Source organism: Lathyrus oleraceus, chromosome 4, assembly GCF_024323335.1.
Source record: "Lathyrus oleraceus cultivar Zhongwan6 chromosome 4, CAAS_Psat_ZW6_1.0, whole genome shotgun sequence".
Taxonomy (NCBI): Eukaryota; Viridiplantae; Streptophyta; class Magnoliopsida; order Fabales; family Fabaceae; genus Lathyrus; species Lathyrus oleraceus.
The window spans coordinates 343,211,858-343,229,423 of NC_066582.1; the positions used below are offsets into that span (position 1 = coordinate 343,211,858).

Genomic DNA, 17,566 nt, shown 5'->3' on the forward strand with positions numbered 1-17,566 from the left:
TAGCCAATATTTTTCTCTTCTAGTTAAAGAATCCTAAACAACTTCAGCTTTATCCGACTCTCAGTCACTCCATCTGGTTTGCACATAGAATAAGTCTCATAAAAATGAATTAGATGCTCCCATGGATCTCCCAACCCTACAAGAACAACATGTTTAATGTTAAAAATTAACAGGATTAGCTGGTTGGAACCCGAGAGATATCCTTCCAACTTTAGTTCTTCTAAAATAGGCTCCCATGGTCAGCTGACGTGGATTGACCTTGACTATTTCTACTTGTTCTTTCCTTGTTAACTCTGGTAATTGAGTTGCTTTTATTTTTTTTGTTGTTGTTAATCTATCATGAACCTCACATAAACAAACAAAAAAAACTCAGTAGCGCAACATTAATTAACAATAACTTAAAAGACAAAAAATAAAAAATAAATAAATAACAAGAAAAAAATTAGAAAATAAAATTAAAATTAAAATTTCAAGTATTAACAAGCAAAATAATATATAACAGAAAATAAAATAAAGTAAAATAAAAAATAAAGATAAAACAAAAAATAAATAGTAATAAAGAAAATAACAAACTAAAACTATTTTTTTAAAAGCAAAGCAATTAAAAAAAGTGCCTAGAATAACAATAAAACAGAAAATAAATAAAAACAAAGAAAATTTAAAACTAAACCTAAAAAAATTACCTTGTTGAAATAATCAACAATTTCCGAAAACTGCACCAAAAGCTCGATGACTTTCTTAGCAAGTGTACTAATTAAGTTGGAGTAATAAAATAAACTTGTGTCCACGGGGATTGCGCTATTTTAACGAGTTGGTAATTCGTGTGATTTAAAAAGTAAAGTCGGGGGGTTTTAGATTGATTTTGTGGAAAATAATAATGCAAATAAAATTTGATAAAAGTTCAGATAATGAGAAGGCGATTAGATGTCATCAAAATCCCTTAATTTTCACCTTTTGATGATTGTACATTATTTGAATCGAATTGACCTATAATTTTATGGTGAATTAACAATACCACTATACTGAATTCATTGGTGTACAAATCACTAATTAAAATTACAATTTCCTAACTCCTTAGGCGAATTCCAAGTAAAACTAGGCGATCTACGTGCGTTAATTCTTTATCCACAACTAATAATTACCTAATCCTAGTTAATTACTAAGTTGAACAATTTCTCTATGCCCGGTCGATAGACTTACGGTTAATAATCCATTCTCATCTATTTTCACTTTGCACGCTAATCAATACATAAAAAGCATTAAGATTAAAAATAATGGAATAACAATTATAAAATCAAAACATTCAAATAACATCAAACAATCATATGATCCAACATAGTAAAATCAAGTTAATATTCTAAGACCTAATCAAGAGAAATCTACTCATAGTTTAACAATGAAATACCATAAGTTTGGATTAAGAGTACATGCAAATCAAGGACTAATAATATCTTGAATGGATCCAAAACTCTCCACACTTGAGAACTCCTGACCGCCACTTTCTATCATCCAAAGATCAGAACCCCTTTAAAAGTCTCTTTTTTCTCCTTTTAAATAGCTAAAATGTGTCCATAAAATAACTTGTCATGTACAAGATGCTCCCGATCATGCACACGATATTATGCCATCTCACGATCATGAAAGTGTTGGATAATAGCATGCACATGTAGCCTTTTTATTTTCTCATTGTGTACCACCCATTCTATTGTGAGATTGGGATACCAAATAGGTACTATGGCAGTCTTCAATTTTGGTGAGTATGTTTTTGAAAAAATATTGAAGCAAGTAGAGTATTTTGTTATGCAGTTACCTATATCTTTTCCATCCCTTATTTTGGTGTTCTGATTAATCAAATGCTTGATATTATAAGTAGTGATGATGTTACTAGAGTTAAGTATAGTCCCTTGAACTTTAGTTATCATCTACTCATCGAGAATAATGTTCCATAGATTAGACTTCCCAAGATTCAACATTTTGATATTAATGATCTGTGTGCAGAGGGAAACCTACATGAGGTCGCTCCATGTATGGTACACCTAGAGGCTATGTTTTCCTAGAATTAATTTAGGTTTCCAAGAGTTTTCATGACGTGATACTTACCTCCACTACAAGAAGGAACAAATGGATTACTTAATCAAAATGATGAGTTAAAAAGTGGTTGAGGCGTCTACTTCCCATGCTGAAGGATAGATTGTTAGGAATAATGTAGGAATTGTTTGGAGAAAGACGACAATGAGGATAAGGATGAACCTAGTGGAAGTGAAGAAGACTATGAATTTGTCTCTTCTAATGAATCTGAAGACTGAAGTTTTTTCTATGGAAGCTCTTTTTGGTGATTTCTATTGACAGTGTTCTATGATGATACGTGGGTTATTAGAAAATATGTTGAGTTACTCTTTGGGATGGATAATAGCTCATGTTAACCTCTAGGTTGGTTCCTTTTTTTTCTCTAGCTTTCTGATATGTTTTGATCCCATCCTGGGTTGTTTTTTGCTAGACTATCAAATTCTTTTTTGTTTGTATGCATCTCCATGTTATGCCTATTTCCACCGCTCTCTAATAATATATATTTCATGTCATGAAGTTAGTATTTAGCATTATGATACCCATCTTTCATGTTAATTTCCTAAAAATTAGACAACGGAGGAGATTGTTGTTACATATGATTGGCATCATTTTAAGAGGAAACATGTGGAGAAAGATGACATGACATTGTGTGAGACATATTGTCTCTATAAGCTCAATACAAGGGGGCAACAAATGGAAAAGGATGTCTCATAAATTATCACACATCTGCCTCATTCAGAAACCAATATATGCTGAGTAAATCTTGCATCTGTTGAAGATTTATTTCCATTCTTGTTCATTTTATTTAATTGATTTATGTGCCTTGTGGAAAAAGGAAAATTTTCCCAAAAGACCAATTTGCAATATTTAAAGAGAACAAATTTGATTGTCGAAGATTTACAAAATCAAAGATTGCAAATCGAATTAATGAAGAATAATTCCTCGCACCTTTGGATTTTCTTCAGTCGCACGAAATGATTCAAGCCCTAATGGGCCTTGCAGCTAGATTTTGTTGATATATAAGGAAGAGCTCTCCATGTAAAGACTTAGACCTTGAGAATCAAGAAAACCATGTTTTAGTTACATTGAGTATTTTTTTTTTGTTTTTTTTCTCCAGTTTTATGTTGTTAAACTTTATTCACTATTTGCATTCATATACAAAGGAATAGAGTTTGTTTTAAGTTGTCATAAATTTCATCATTGTCTAAATAACTGTCTAAACACTTAGGAGAATGCTTGAGAGAAAGTGAGAGGGGTATCATATTTCAAGGGAGTCTTGAATAGAAATTCACATATAGTACTAAGAAAAAAGGATTTGAACTAGAAGGGTTCAACTAAGTATGTAACAGAAATTCAAATTAAAGAAGTTAAGTGGAAAATGAAAGAGATAGGGGAAGAGAAATGACACACCAGATTTATAAAGGATCGATCTAATGAAGTGACCTACTCGTCTCCCCAAGACTTAATCTTGAGAATATCCATATTACTAGAGATCATCTAGAAATTTATTCACATGAACCCCCTTAAACAAAGAAATGAATATTTTAGGATAAATTCAAACCAAACAACATATAGGGATTGGAATGGTTAGTGTTCACACCAAATAAATATTTTGCTCAAGAAGCTCTAAAGATTTTTCACTGGTTGATCTTCATAAACCGAAAATCTAGCTTTTCTTCCATGGCAGTGCTCACGAACCAATTAGAGACTTAGAAAATTCCCCAACATACAAATTAGATATTTTTCAATGGCATAGCTCCCAACCAAATTAAGAACTTGCGAATAAACCATTATTTACACAAGAGAAGAATTTACTCTTGGTAAATTTTAAATAATAGTCTCATCTAGAACAAAATCCTCATTTAGACTCAAGAACACTCTTAAAGCACTAGGGCTAAAACATGTGAGAAAAAAAGAATGATTTAGATAAGTGATAAGAGAATTGAAAAGTGAAAAGTGATGTTTTTCACATTTTTAAGATGTTGAAAAATGATCCAGAATCTATCTATTTATAGGAAAATGTTATGTGTAAATTTTGAAATAATCCATGGGCCAAAATAATGACCTAATCAATTAGGCTAATTGGATAGGTGGTGTAAATAATCGATTAACATGGCCAAACTTGGAATGTTTAGATATAGAGCCATTGTCAATCATTAAGAGAGTGTCATAATAGATTTTAGACTCGATTAGAAATCATCTAATTGATTAGGCATATAATCTAATTTGTAAGATAGTTGCAAAAATAGTCTCCTAATCAAATATACACTTCACAAATAAATTGTATATGGTCCAAAAACATTTTTTAGGGATTTTGATTGAAAAATGAGATTTTTTTTAATGTTATTAGTGTGTGTGTGTGTGTGTGTGTGTGTATGTTTGATTTAGCCATAATGATTTATGAAATTCCCTTATGAATTTATAATATATTGATCGCTCAGACGGACACGGTCAAACAGGCTTTTACATTCTAAAGCTTCAAGTCTTCTTGATGAGGTTTGAGATATTACCAAGTTGATTACAATCATTTGAAAGTTGAAATTTTATACAAGTTGTGAAAAATATTTAGCTTGATTCCATATAATAGCTTGAATAACCATTTTGTACATCTTTGACCATTTGAGCTATTGTCAGCATTTGCTCGACTTCATGAGTTGTCATCATCAATACCATGTCTTCGTCAAGAATAAGCCTTAAATTCATGCTATCATCAAACTTCAGCGGCTACTGATAACGCAAAAATGTATCATATATTTGACTTGACTTGCATTTCTTTTTACTTGATTTTCATAGCATCATGCCATACTTTGTGTTTTATTTAAGGTATTTATCGAATAAGAAGTGTTTATGCAAGCAAAGCGGGAAAAGAGTAAAAAGGAAAGAAAATGAAGCAAATGAAAGAAGGTGGCGCCCACCACCAAATAGAATGTGTGGCGCCTACCACATGAAGCCAAGGTGGCACCCACCACCAAGCTAGGTGTGGCGCCCACCACCAAGCAAGAGTGGCGCCCGCCACCAAGCAAGGTGTGGCGCCCACTATCGCATCTCGAAAAATGTGATTCCTCGCGATGGTCGCGGAAAAATTTAATGTTCAAACAGAGTCGCCACCGAACTTTATTTATCCCAATAAAGGGATAGGAAAATATCGATAAAACCTTTAGAAAATAGAATAATGGTCGTCGCAACCATATTCGGGTTCAGGAGTTAACTATGCAAGGGGAAGGTATTAGCACCCCTCATGTCCGTTGTACTCAACGGGAACCTTTTAGTTCTAATTTAAGATTGAATGTTAGTTAATGTTGTTTGTTATCTTCGGGTTATGAATATATTGAAAATAGAGATGGATGGGAACCTCAGAAAGGGAAAGGGGAGGTTTTTTATTAGTGTGCACGTGAAGATACAACAATCTCCTGCCTACGTATCATTATGGTGCAATAAGGAAATCAGAGCATTCGTAGTTCGGGGAACTACGGTTGGTTGGTGTCTTTTAGTGAACGACTGTTTAAGATCACGCTCTAAAGGCTAAACATTGGCTTATCTACTCTCGGCGGAGGCTTAAGCACTAGTTTGTTGTGCGCATTAGAAAGGATTAAACAGTGTTTTTTCTGAAAAGAGTTTTGGTAACACGGGGGTGACAAGTTGACTCAATATGTTTGATGTTTAGTTTGATTGGTTTTGATCGCACGAGGGCGAGGAAATGATAGGTTTGATGTGTTAAGGTATTTTGGTTGGATGACGGTTACTCGGATAGTCGAGTAAGACAATTCGTATCCTAATAACTAGGAAAGGGAATAGAAAACTCTAGACCACTTTCTGTTTCATCTGAGTAATTATGACAAGAATTGGATAATAATTAAGGTGTTTTTAATGGATGACGATTACTCGGATAGTTGAGTAAGACAACTCGTATCCTAATAGTCGGGAAAGGGAATGGAAGACTCTAGACCGCTTTCTGTTTCATCTGAGTAATTATGAAAAAGATTGGATAATAATTAAGGTGTTTTGAATGGATGACGATTACTCAGATAGTCGAGTAAGATAACTCGTATCCTAATAGTCGGGAAAGGGAATAGAAGACTTTAGACCGCTTTCTATTTCATCTGAGTATTTATGAAACTAAGGTTGTATATGGTTGACGTATTTTAGAATGAACGACAAGTACTTGAATGATTGAGTAAAATAACTCATATCCAAGCATTTGAGAAGAGGAGTTGAAAGCTCAAAACCATCTCCTTTTTCGTACAGTTTTGATTGATTTATTGATTTATGGAAAAATGAGAATTGTTCGACTAACCGAGTAAGAGAACTCGTATTCAAACAAATGAGGAGAGAAACTGAAGACTCAAAGTCATCTCCTTTTTTCATTTCATTATTATGAAAGTGTTTGTATTTAATCGGGGTTTGGAAGTTTGTAGAGGAACGACAATTATTTGACTAACCAAGTAAGAGAACTTGTATTCAAATAGCCGTGGAGAAAAAATCGAAGACTCAAAGTTATCTCCCTTTTGGTTTCTTATTATAAAATAATTTGATTTATTTTTTTCTTAAGTGGATTAGAAATGACGATTATTCAATTAACCGAGTAAAAGAATTCGTGTTCAAATAATCGAGGAGAGGAGTTGAAAACTCAAAACCATCTCCTTTTATTCCTAAATGAAATAGTATTTAATTGTGATTAAGTATTTTAATTTGATTTTAATAAAGAATACTTGATGTTGGATCGAGGTTTTAAATTTGTATTTTGTGAATGAATTGAATTTATTTAGTGAATAGTTCATCTAATCGATTAATTAAAATCGAATAGGTCTCATTGTAAGAAGGCCCAAGAGTAAGCCATGTGAGGTTGATGGCGATGCTTTAAAAGCGACCGACTTACAAAAGGTGTTTGAAAACGGGCTCGACGTTGAATCGAGAAGTACGTGATTTATTTTTGAAATTGGTTTGAATGATTTTAAATCGGTGAGATCGGAATAATCTTGTCACAATTGTAACACACCATACATATGTATTCAAGACTTAAAGTGAGAAGCCCAAATCTGGGCGTGCTAATGAATAATAAAAGAGGGGGGGTGGCAAAAACGTCTTTAGGCCCAATTTGGACTGACCATCGGATCAAACAGTTTGACTTAGTCTTCAGATCAAACGATGGACAGGAAAAGATACACCACCATACGGTGGGGGGATCCACACGGGATCCCCTAGTTGACTCAGCAGTCAACCACGCGTGGCGCGTTCTGGAGAGTCCATTTGGCCTCCATGCATTAACCTCATCAGTATACAAAAACAAATTCAGAGAGGGAGAGAGAGAGTGTTCATTTGACACTCTCGTGTCTCTCTTCTCAACCATCACTCTCCCTTGCTCTGCAACTTCCGTCCCTAACCCTCGGCCAAAACCTACCGGAGAAGACGGTGGTTACCGGCCAACGACGGTGGCGCCACAGTCTTCTCCGGCGAACCACCTCTCAAACCACCAAACTCCCAACACTAACCCTCTCTCTTTTCTGCCGGAGAATCCAAATCCGGCCCCCCTTTCCCCTAGATCCGCCTCAATCAACCGAATCGGATTTCAACAAAAGAACCCAAACTTAAACCTTAACTTCAGTAATCTCTCACGCAACCAATGAAAACCCTAATTTGTCCTAACCCCAAATCAAAATCTAAACAGCAATAAACAAACAGTTGAAAACCCTAAACCTAATTCTGAAATTAGGCCTTTTATAGTTACGATTTAAGGAAATCATCAAGGGGTTTTCATTCAGTTTGGAAAGGCGAGTACGATGGTGCAAAAAGTTTAAGCAGGAAAGAAGATTTTACATGATCGGAGTCAATCACCGGCGACGCCTCCTCACCACGTTTGAGATAAGTCCTTTCCTCCTTTTTAATTCCTCTTCGTCTTCCTCTTCTCTGTCCTTTTCTTTGGATGCTGTTTGGTTTTTTGGAATGTTAGGGTTATCTCTTTTTTTTGTAGAAATTAACACCGTTCTTTTTTCTGTGTTCTCTGTTCTGGGTATATATGATGAGTTTTAAGTCTTGAGATAACTTGTTAGGTTATCTTTTCCATCCCAGATTTTATGGGATTGTTATCTCGTGGATTCAAAGTTGTTTGAATTGGATGTTCTTTATGGTCTTCTGGGCAAAGCTTTAACCTGTTCAATTCATTAATTTATTTTCCAACTTTTTTTAAGTGCTTATTTGAAAATACTTTTAATTTTGAGTTGATTTTTGCAGGTTTTCAAAGGTGAAGTGACCTTAATTGAAGGGAAGTCTGCGCCAGCTTTTGGAGGAGGATTTTGGGGAGTTTTCAATTCCAAAGGGTTTTGGCAATGGCTTCTTTAAGGACTTTGTTTTCAGTCTGCTGGATATACAGCAGTTTTGGTTTTCAAGTCTTAATTTTTTTTAAATGTAATTTTGGACCTTTTCTTTGGATAATTATGTAAACGCTTTTGGACTATTTGTAACATTTTTAGACTTAAAATTCAATTATGTAATTAATCCCTTTTTAAACATTTAAGCTTTATCTCAATGTTTTATTTAGAAACTTGTTTGGGCCACAATTGTAATAAAAATGGATTTTCCCAAATGGTTGCCCATTAGTTATGTTCATTATTGGCTTAAATAAAAACATGATAAAAGGTCTAAAATGAGACATATCACAAATATTGCAATTTCAACCTTAATCACAAAACCAACACATACGCATACATATGGTGACTTGATTTAAAACCAGCACACGCATACTTAAAACCAACATATGACTCTAAATATGGTGACTTGATTTACTGTGTTCTGAATATGTTGAATATGATTGTTTTAGTAGCTTTGTCATTTTTTACTGTGTTCTGAATATGTTGAATATGTTCTTCCTGTATATAATGAACTATAACTCTGTTATGAGGATTTTATTTATTTTCTTTGTTTTGTATATGTTCTTTCTGAATCTATTTTTCTTGGTTTGAACTAAATATATAACTTTGTTATGAGAATTTTTTTATTATGTTCTATTTAAAAATTTTAATGATTTTTTTAATGGAACTTGTGGTTTTATTTATTTTTCTATTGTAGATATGTCATACAGTACCTCACTTGAATCATTAGGAGATTCACAATCACCACCAAAAGATGGAGAAGAGTGTTTAAATGTATTGAATCCTATCATTGATTTAAATGCAAGTACTAATGAAGAACCACTAACAAATGAATCTACACCGGCAAATGAAGTTGTGAATGAAGAAAAGGTTGAGAGCAGTGACATTGTTATTCAACAGTCCAAGAGGAAGAAAACTTCTCTAGTTTGGGATCACTTCAAAAAAGTGGAATTAAAGAATGGAAAAAAATGGCAATGTATACACTGTAAAAACAATTATTCTGTTGTTACTAGTGGATCAACCAGTCATTTGATGAGGCATTTAAAACAAACATGTCATGTTTACAAGAAGCTAGTAGCACAACAACAAAAATTAAACTTTCAGCCAGCAAAAAGCAAGATTGATGAGAAGCTTTCTGGACCACTACTAATGAATTCAGGAGGTAAATATGACCATGAAAGACAACGAGAAGCCACCGCACATTGGAATATGATGCATGAACATGCATTTAGTATTGTTGAGAAAGAAGGTTTTCATTTTATGATGAAGTGTTCTAATATTTCATATGAGAAAATTAGTCGGAAGACATTGAAGAATGATTGTATTGCTGTTTATGAAGCTGAAAGAAAAAAGTTGAAGTCTACTTTAAGGACAGTAAATAAGATTTGTTTGACCACTGATTTATGGAAGTCACAAAATCAGAAGATAGAATACATGGTGTTAACTGGCCATTTCATTGATACTGACTGGGTTTTGCAGAAACGCATTCTTAGTTTTGTTCATGTTCCTCCTCCTCGGCGTGGTGTTGATATTGTTGATGCTATCTTCAAATGCCTTAAAGATTGGGGTATTGAAAATAAAATATTTAGTGTGTCAGTGGATAATGCACATTACAACGATAAATGTTTGAAAGAGTTAAAAGTTCTGATTTTAAGGCACCGGAAATTAGTGTTAGATGGAAGGTTATTTCATGTGCGTTGTTGTGCGCATATACTAAATTTGCTTGTTCAAGATGGTATTGGGAAAATAGCAAAAATAGTTGAAGACGTGCGTGAAAGTGTGAAGTTCATCAATCAGTCTGAAGCAAGGTTGCAAACATTCTCACAAATAGTTCAACAACTAAAGCTTGGTGGTAAATAATTAATTATTGATTGCCCTACTCGTTGGAACTCCACCTATCAAATGTTGTCAGTTGCAATGCAGTTCAAAGAAGTCTTCCCTCGTTTTCAAGATCGAGAACCAAGCTATACAACTCTTCCAGATGATGATGATTGGGAAAAGGTTGAAAAAGTTTCCAAGTTGCTAGAGGTATTTAATGTTGTTACAAATATTATTTCAGGTAGTGAATATCCAACTGCTAACTTATATCTTGCTGAGGTATTTCGAATCAAACTAGTTTTAGATCAAGCTATCCAAGATGAATCTGATTTTATGAAAGAAATGGCAAAAGCGATGAAGGGAAAATTTGACAAATATTGGAGCCAATGTAATCTTGTTATGTCGCTTGCTTCTGTTTTGGACCCTAGGATCAAAATGATGGGTGTTAAGATGTGTTTTCCCTTAATTTATCCGGAAGTTGAAGCTAGAAAAAATATAGAAAATGTGTGTATCGCGCTTGATGATATGTACAAAGAGTATGTTGATATACTTAGTGAGCATAGTGAAGAAGGATCTAGTAGAAGTGGTGTTGATCAAAATGGGCTTATTTTGGAGTCACAAAAATCCTCAGGGTGGTCATTGTTAATGAATTATGTCGAAGAACAACAAGCAATTCCTGTTGTAAAATCTGAAATTGAAGAGTATTTGAATGAGCCAACTTACAAACCTAAAGATAATGGCCATATGTCATTTTGTGCCTTGGAATGGTGGAAATTGAATTGTGGAAAATATAGAGTGTTGTCCCATATGGCAGCAAATGTTCTTGCCATTCCAATATCTACTGTGGCTTCGGAGTCAACCTTTAGCGCCGGAGGGAGAGTTATCGAATCATTTCGAGCTTTTTTAAGTTCATCTACTGTCGAAGCTTTAATTTGTGGTGGTGATTGACTTCGAATATTGCATGGAATTAGGAACAAACCTAAGGTAATATGCTCTCTTTTGATTATTAAGTATAATATAAATTTTAAAAATAGCATTGATAATTTTTAAAACTAAATTCTTTTTTTTATTAATAGGTGGAGCAAGTGCAAATAGAAATTACATTACTCCCTTGATGATAAATAGAGAGCTATCAATGCAGGTGAGTGAGATTGTTGTATAATTAACTGTGTATTTAGTCTTTATTACTTGTTAGTTGTTAGCATCTCATACAATTAATAGGGTCTTTAAACCATACCAGTGTTGTAACATAAATCTAGAAATTTCATGAATTTAAAAAGAATTAATCATTTAAAGTACTGCTATTTGTTATATATGAGGAACTAGTATTGTATTAATTGTGATATATTTAAAAGGTAGTTGCAATGTATATTAATTTGTGAGCTTTAATATGGTGTTCAAACCATACCAATGTTGTAACATAAATCTAGAAATTTCATGAATTTAAAAAGAATTGATTTAAGGTACTGCTATTTGTGATATATGAAGTACTGATATTTGTGATATATTTTAAAGGTACTGCTATTTGTGATATATTTAAAATGAATTTATTTATAGAAGTAATTGATTTAGCATATCATACCATGATCATGTTGTGTTGGTATTCTGATATATGAATTTAATTGGCTTAAAAGTTATCCTCTTCCATCTTGCAGGTTATCCTTTCCTTACTAGCTATGACAGTAAATCAGTTGACAGTTGGTGTAATGAAGATTGAAGTTGAATAATCATTTTGTGGGAATGTATCAATTTCTAATAGTTTTTGTTGTACTATTTTATTATATTTGTAATAGTTTTTGAGACAAACTTAAACTCAATAAGAATAGTTTTTGAATTAGACTTTTAAATTTATCTCTTGAAAGCTTTATTTTGTTTTAATATTTTCCCTTTAAAAAGAATAATTTAAAATGTCAAATATAATAAAAAAATTTAAACTTTAAAAAATGACTTTTTAGTCCGTGAAGTAAACAAACTGAACCTAACGAACTGGACCTAACGAGTTGAACCGAGTTGTTCAAGAACTTAAAACGAGTCGAGTTCGAGCTTAAAAAAAAGTTCGTGTCGAACTCGAGTCGAGTTTCGAGCTAAACCAATTCTTATCGAGTCGAGTTGAGCTGATGACGGGTTCGACTCGACTCGACTCATTTCCAACCCTACCCACTACCTAGGGTTATGGTAGCCGCCACCAAACCTATTCCTCCTTGTTTTTCTCCATGTTTTTCTCCACCTCCCGTTTAGCTCGTTCAACCAACCGCTCCCTACTAGGAGATCTTCAAGGCTACTTTCAAGAAAGGAGTGAGGAGTATATATTAGGGCTTCGGTCTTCAAAGACCGGTGCGTGCAATTTTAGCCAGATTTTTGTTGTTAGCATTTTAAGCAGATATTTACTTGTAAAGTGATAGATTCTCCACATCGGGGACTATTACGACTTTAGTTTTAGCAACTGAATCTGATTGTAAGGGTGTACCCGATTTGTTAAGCGTGCCGACATTATTTGAATTCAAGAACCAGCATTTAATTCCAGCTTTTCGGTCTATATTCCAGGTTCTATTTTAATTTCTTATGCCTTGTCTTATGTTTAATTATCATAATATCATGTTTGTTCTCGAATCCATGTCCGGCTAAACCATTCGATATCGGTATGTAAAGACCGTCGAAACGACGGGATTCATAAATAATTGGTGTTGACTTTTATAAAACTATTTTCCGGTTATAGTGTCTTGTTTTAAAATTAAAATTGTTTTTGTACGAGAATACAAAGCAAACAAAGGTTACAGTAAAAAAATGAGAGTTTAAGGTTTTAACCGTATAGCTGAAACCAGGCATTAATTCCAAATGCAGCGAGAGCGCTTTAGAATTAATTAGACTTTATTTATTTCCAAAAATTACTTTTAATTCAAATGAGATAGCGAGAGCGAAGCATTTTGGTTTAAGAGTATAGTCATAGTCAATAAACACGAGAGTGTGAGATAAAGTCTTTTAAATAAATAATTTCTACTGAAGAGTATTTTGACGTTTAAGATTACACCGACTATTTATCGAATCCCCGAAGTTGAATGTGTTACATACCGATATCCCGCTATTAAATATTTTTATTAAAATTCTATTTTTGTTAGTAGTTATTTCTCATCGTCCCTCAACCCCTAGAGAAATCCTCAGTCTTAGATTTACATAGTAACATTAGATAATGGTAAGTTCAACTATTAGTCCTTTGGGTTCGATAATCGTTAAAACTATGTGATACGACTGTGCACTTGCAGTCACGAATCCTATAGACATACTAAGTCACGATCAAGTTTTTGGCGCCGTTGCCTGGGACTAATTTAGTCGAAATCGTAACTCATGTGTTGCCCAGTATAGACTAAGGCAAACAAAACTATTTCCCTTTTTAATTTGTCGAGTGTATTCCAAGTACTCACTCTCAAGGAGATAAATTAAAGCTACCATTCGACAAACCATAACGTTATCTAAGATTAGAACGCCAGATACGAGAATACCGTATCAAGTACAATCTTCCTGATCCTAATATCCCTATTCCTGAACCAGTTATACAACCAAAGATGGCCAAAGGACCGCAAAACCGTCCTCTCAAGTACTATGCCATCCCTTCGCAAGATGAACCACATAACAACATCGTTGCCCCTACCATAGAGGCAAAAAAATTTGTGCTAAAACCTTCGTTGTTGTGTTCTGTACAGCAAAACCAATTTTTCAGTAGTCCCACGGAGGACCCGAACCTACATTTGTCAGTGTTTTTGCAATACGTAGACACAATGAAAACAAATGGTGTCAGCCCCGAAGCAATAAGACTACGTCTTTTCCCTTTCTCATTAAGAGATAGAGCTAGAGCCTGGCTCCAGTCTCTACCGTCCAACTCTGTCACTACGTGGAACGAGTTGAAGAAATTTTTCTTAGCACAATATTTCTCACCAAGTAAGACGGCTATGCTAAGAGCGTAATAAACGGGTTTAAACAAAAAGACAACGAATCACTTTTTGAAGCTTGGGAGAGATACAAAGACATGATGAGGCTTTGTCCCCATCACGGTCTGGAAGAGTGGTTGATAATCCATACCTTTTACAATGGTCTCTTGTACAACACAAGATTGACAATAGATGTCACCGCAGGTGGCGCGCTGATGGATAAACCCTACAATGAGGCTTATCAACTTATCGAAAGTATAGCCCAGAATCACTACTAATGGGGAAGTGAAAGAACCTCCATAGAGAAACCTCCAATGAAAGGCGGTATGTATGAAATAAGCAGTCTAGACCATGTCAATGCTAAGGTAGATGCTCTCCCTCAAAAGATAGTAAACCTGGCCATAACACCGACAACCACCATGGCTGCCGTAGCTCCGAACTGCGAGATATGCAGAGTTCCTAGGCATGCTGCCCCTGAATGTCAACTTTTGATAGGAATCTCCACAAACTAAGTGAATTATGCTCAAGGAAACCCTTACTCAAACACCTATAACCCAGGTTGGAAGAACCATCTGAACTTCTCGTACAAAAATAATAATGCATTGTATGCACCTAACCAAGCACCTGCTGTACCACAAGGATATCATAAAGCTGCCACATATGCTCTGAATGCTCTCCACCCACAACGACAAGTTTTCCATTCTTCACAAATTTCAGCTTTTGGTGTAGAGTAAATGTCACAGCGCCAACTTCATGGATCCAAGGCCTTCTCAACAAACAGATATAGGCCGAGTGAATATCCATTACCTGAAAAGTAATTTGAAAATCACTCAGACCTATTTTAATTGGAAGATCCACTTCTCCAATGACGGTTTTCCGAGAACCATCAAATGCTTTAACATCTACGCCACTATACCTCATCGGGGCACCCTGATAAGAAAGTCTTGCTAGAGTTGACTTTGACAACACATTTAGTGATGACCCAGTATCAACCAACATGTTGGATAGAGCGTCCTCCTTGCAATTCATCGGAACATGAAGCACCAAGTTGTGATTCCTACCTTCCTCGGGAAGTTCTTCATCACAAAAACTCAAATTGTTACAGGAGGTAATGTTGGCAACAATGTAGTCAAATTGATCCACAGTCACATCGTATTCCACATAAGCTTGTTCCAATACCCTCTGCAAGGCCTCTCTGTGTGCCTCTGAATTCATCAATAATGACAACACGAAAATCTTTGACGGCATTCGAAGGAACTGCTCCACAACATTGAATTCGCTTCTCTTAATCAGGCGCAAAACTTCATCATCATCATCATTAGTCTTCAACTTATTGGATTCACCAGAATGAAATGTTGGAGCACAAACTGGATCAACTGCAGGAATTTCCGCCTTCTTCCCTACGGGAACATCTTCCACAACTTTAGGAAAAATTGGACTGAACATACGACCACTACGGGTCACCTTCACTACATCCGAAATACTCACCACTGAATTTGCAACTGGGAGAGGAACCTTTTGACCCTTTTCAATCATGGTGGCATTATACTTGTATGGAACAACTTTATCGGATGCATAGGGATCAAGGCCCGCTAACCGTATAACCAACGACGATGTTGATCTGTTTTCTTTCTTGCTACTGCTATCAAATTGAATAACTACCCACTCAGGGGTTTTGAACACTGGCACAATGACGTTCACATCATCTCTCATATACCTTGACTGTTGCACCTGAATAACGTTATCATCCATTAACTTTTGAATATCTCTCTTGACAATTACATAGCCATGAGGTTTACACTACAAATGACACAACCGTCATGGTCACGTTCACAATGGCTCACCATGCATAAATCTTTGTGGATCTCCACCAAGGACCTACGGATACGGCGTACATCAAATACTCTGAAATTCCCTGGACAACCATCCATCGTATTCACAAAAGCGTTGCCATGAATGGGCAACGTGTTAGCTTTAACATTTGGTGCTATGTCCTCAAAGGACACCATTCTACTCTTGACTAGCTTCTGAACTTCATACTAAAAAGGATAGCAGTTCTCGATATCATGACCAGGGGCTCCCTAGTGAAAGGCACAATGTAAGTCAAGTTTGAACCACCATGGCAGTGGCTCAAGAATTTGAGGAGGGTTCCTTGGCTGGATAAGATTCTTAACGACCAAGGACGGGTACAACTCTGCATACGACATAGGAATAAGGTCAAAAGAGACCTTCTTCCTCCCAAAGTCTTGATGATGATTGTTGTTGTTGAAGTTGGTACGTTGTTGCGGTTGTTGTTGATGTTGTTATTGTTGAATAGGAACTGATTGATTGGTTGAATTATTGGTAAAGATTGGAATTACTGATGATACTTGATGTTGATGTTGACGAGACTGAGAATTCTTCCTCACATGAGGCCTCCTCTGCCTCCCTGCTGATACTGCATTAGTTTCTCCTTTCTTATTTTTGGAGAAGCTCCCACCTTACTTCTTACATGTTGACGCTTCATCTTTGGATAAACGTCCCTCACTGACTCCTTCTTCCAATCTCATCCCCATGTTTACCATCTCGGTAAAATCATTGGGGGCACTTGCGATCATTCGTTCATGGTAAAATGAACTCAGTGTCTTCAAGAAAATCTTAGTCATCTCCTTTTCCTCCAGAGGCGGACTAATCTGAGAAGCTAACTCCCTCCATCTTTGAGCATGTTCTTTGAATGTCTCTGTCCTTATGAGACATTGACCTCAACTGATCTCTATTTGGCGCCATTTCAACATTGTACTATTTCTATTTGACAAAGGCCTCGCCCAAGTTGTTGAAAGTACGGACACTAGCACTGTTTGACATTGGGAACTAAACACAACTCGACATCACTCTTCCCATACAAATCCTTTACTCTTAGAGTCTTCAATTGTTTGCGCATCTCAAGAAACTGATCCTACATTTCATCCATCTTCACATAAACTTCTGGACCTTCAGACGACTCATAATGGTAAGTGGTGTCCTCAACACGAGGCAGAGTGTGAACAATAGGAGGAGGCACAGTCAGGACCAGGATAGATACCGACACGGGAGCAAAAGTTGGTGCATACGCTTCAGGCATAAAATTGGGTGGCATTCCCCAGGGAATCTAGCTGGCATGGCAGGAACAGACTGGCTAGCAACCACGGGCACAAATGATGATGTAATCTCTGAGATGACAGTCCTCTGAGGAGGAGGAGTTACAGGAGGTGGAGATTGTTGGTTCTTAGTAGTTATCACAGACTCCATCAACGTTGTGAGTTTGGAAATTTCATCCTTCAGCTATCTATTCTCTTGTTCAAGGTGCTCCATTCTCTTTAGTCAATTAGCTCGGGTGTTATAAGGATGAGTCAGCTTGGCTGATACACAGAAGAA

General features: G+C 35.6%; 2 protein-coding genes and 1 non-coding gene across 3 annotated transcripts; 2 read left to right on the top strand and 1 right to left on the bottom strand.

Moving 5' to 3' along the window:
- The first annotated feature begins 9,131 nt into the window (after nucleotides 1-9,131).
- On the top strand, nucleotides 9,132-10,292 carry LOC127137351 (zinc finger BED domain-containing protein RICESLEEPER 2-like). The gene has a single exon (XM_051063821.1). The coding sequence runs from the start codon at nucleotides 9,132-9,134 to the stop codon at nucleotides 10,290-10,292; it is 1,161 nt and encodes a 386-aa protein (XP_050919778.1).
- Nucleotides 10,293-10,349: 57 nt separating this feature from the next.
- Nucleotides 10,350-11,977, top strand: LOC127137352 (zinc finger BED domain-containing protein RICESLEEPER 2-like). The gene is made up of 3 exons (XM_051063822.1): nucleotides 10,350-11,190; nucleotides 11,327-11,391; nucleotides 11,906-11,977. Exons 1-3 carry the CDS (start codon nucleotides 10,350-10,352, stop codon nucleotides 11,975-11,977), a joined length of 978 nt encoding a protein of 325 aa, XP_050919779.1.
- Nucleotides 11,978-14,194: 2,217 nt separating this feature from the next.
- On the bottom strand, nucleotides 14,195-14,300 carry LOC127077534 (small nucleolar RNA R71). Its single transcript, XR_007787332.1, has one exon. It is a non-coding gene; the product is annotated as a small nucleolar RNA R71 (small nucleolar RNA).
- Between the last annotated feature and the right edge of the window lie 3,266 nt (nucleotides 14,301-17,566).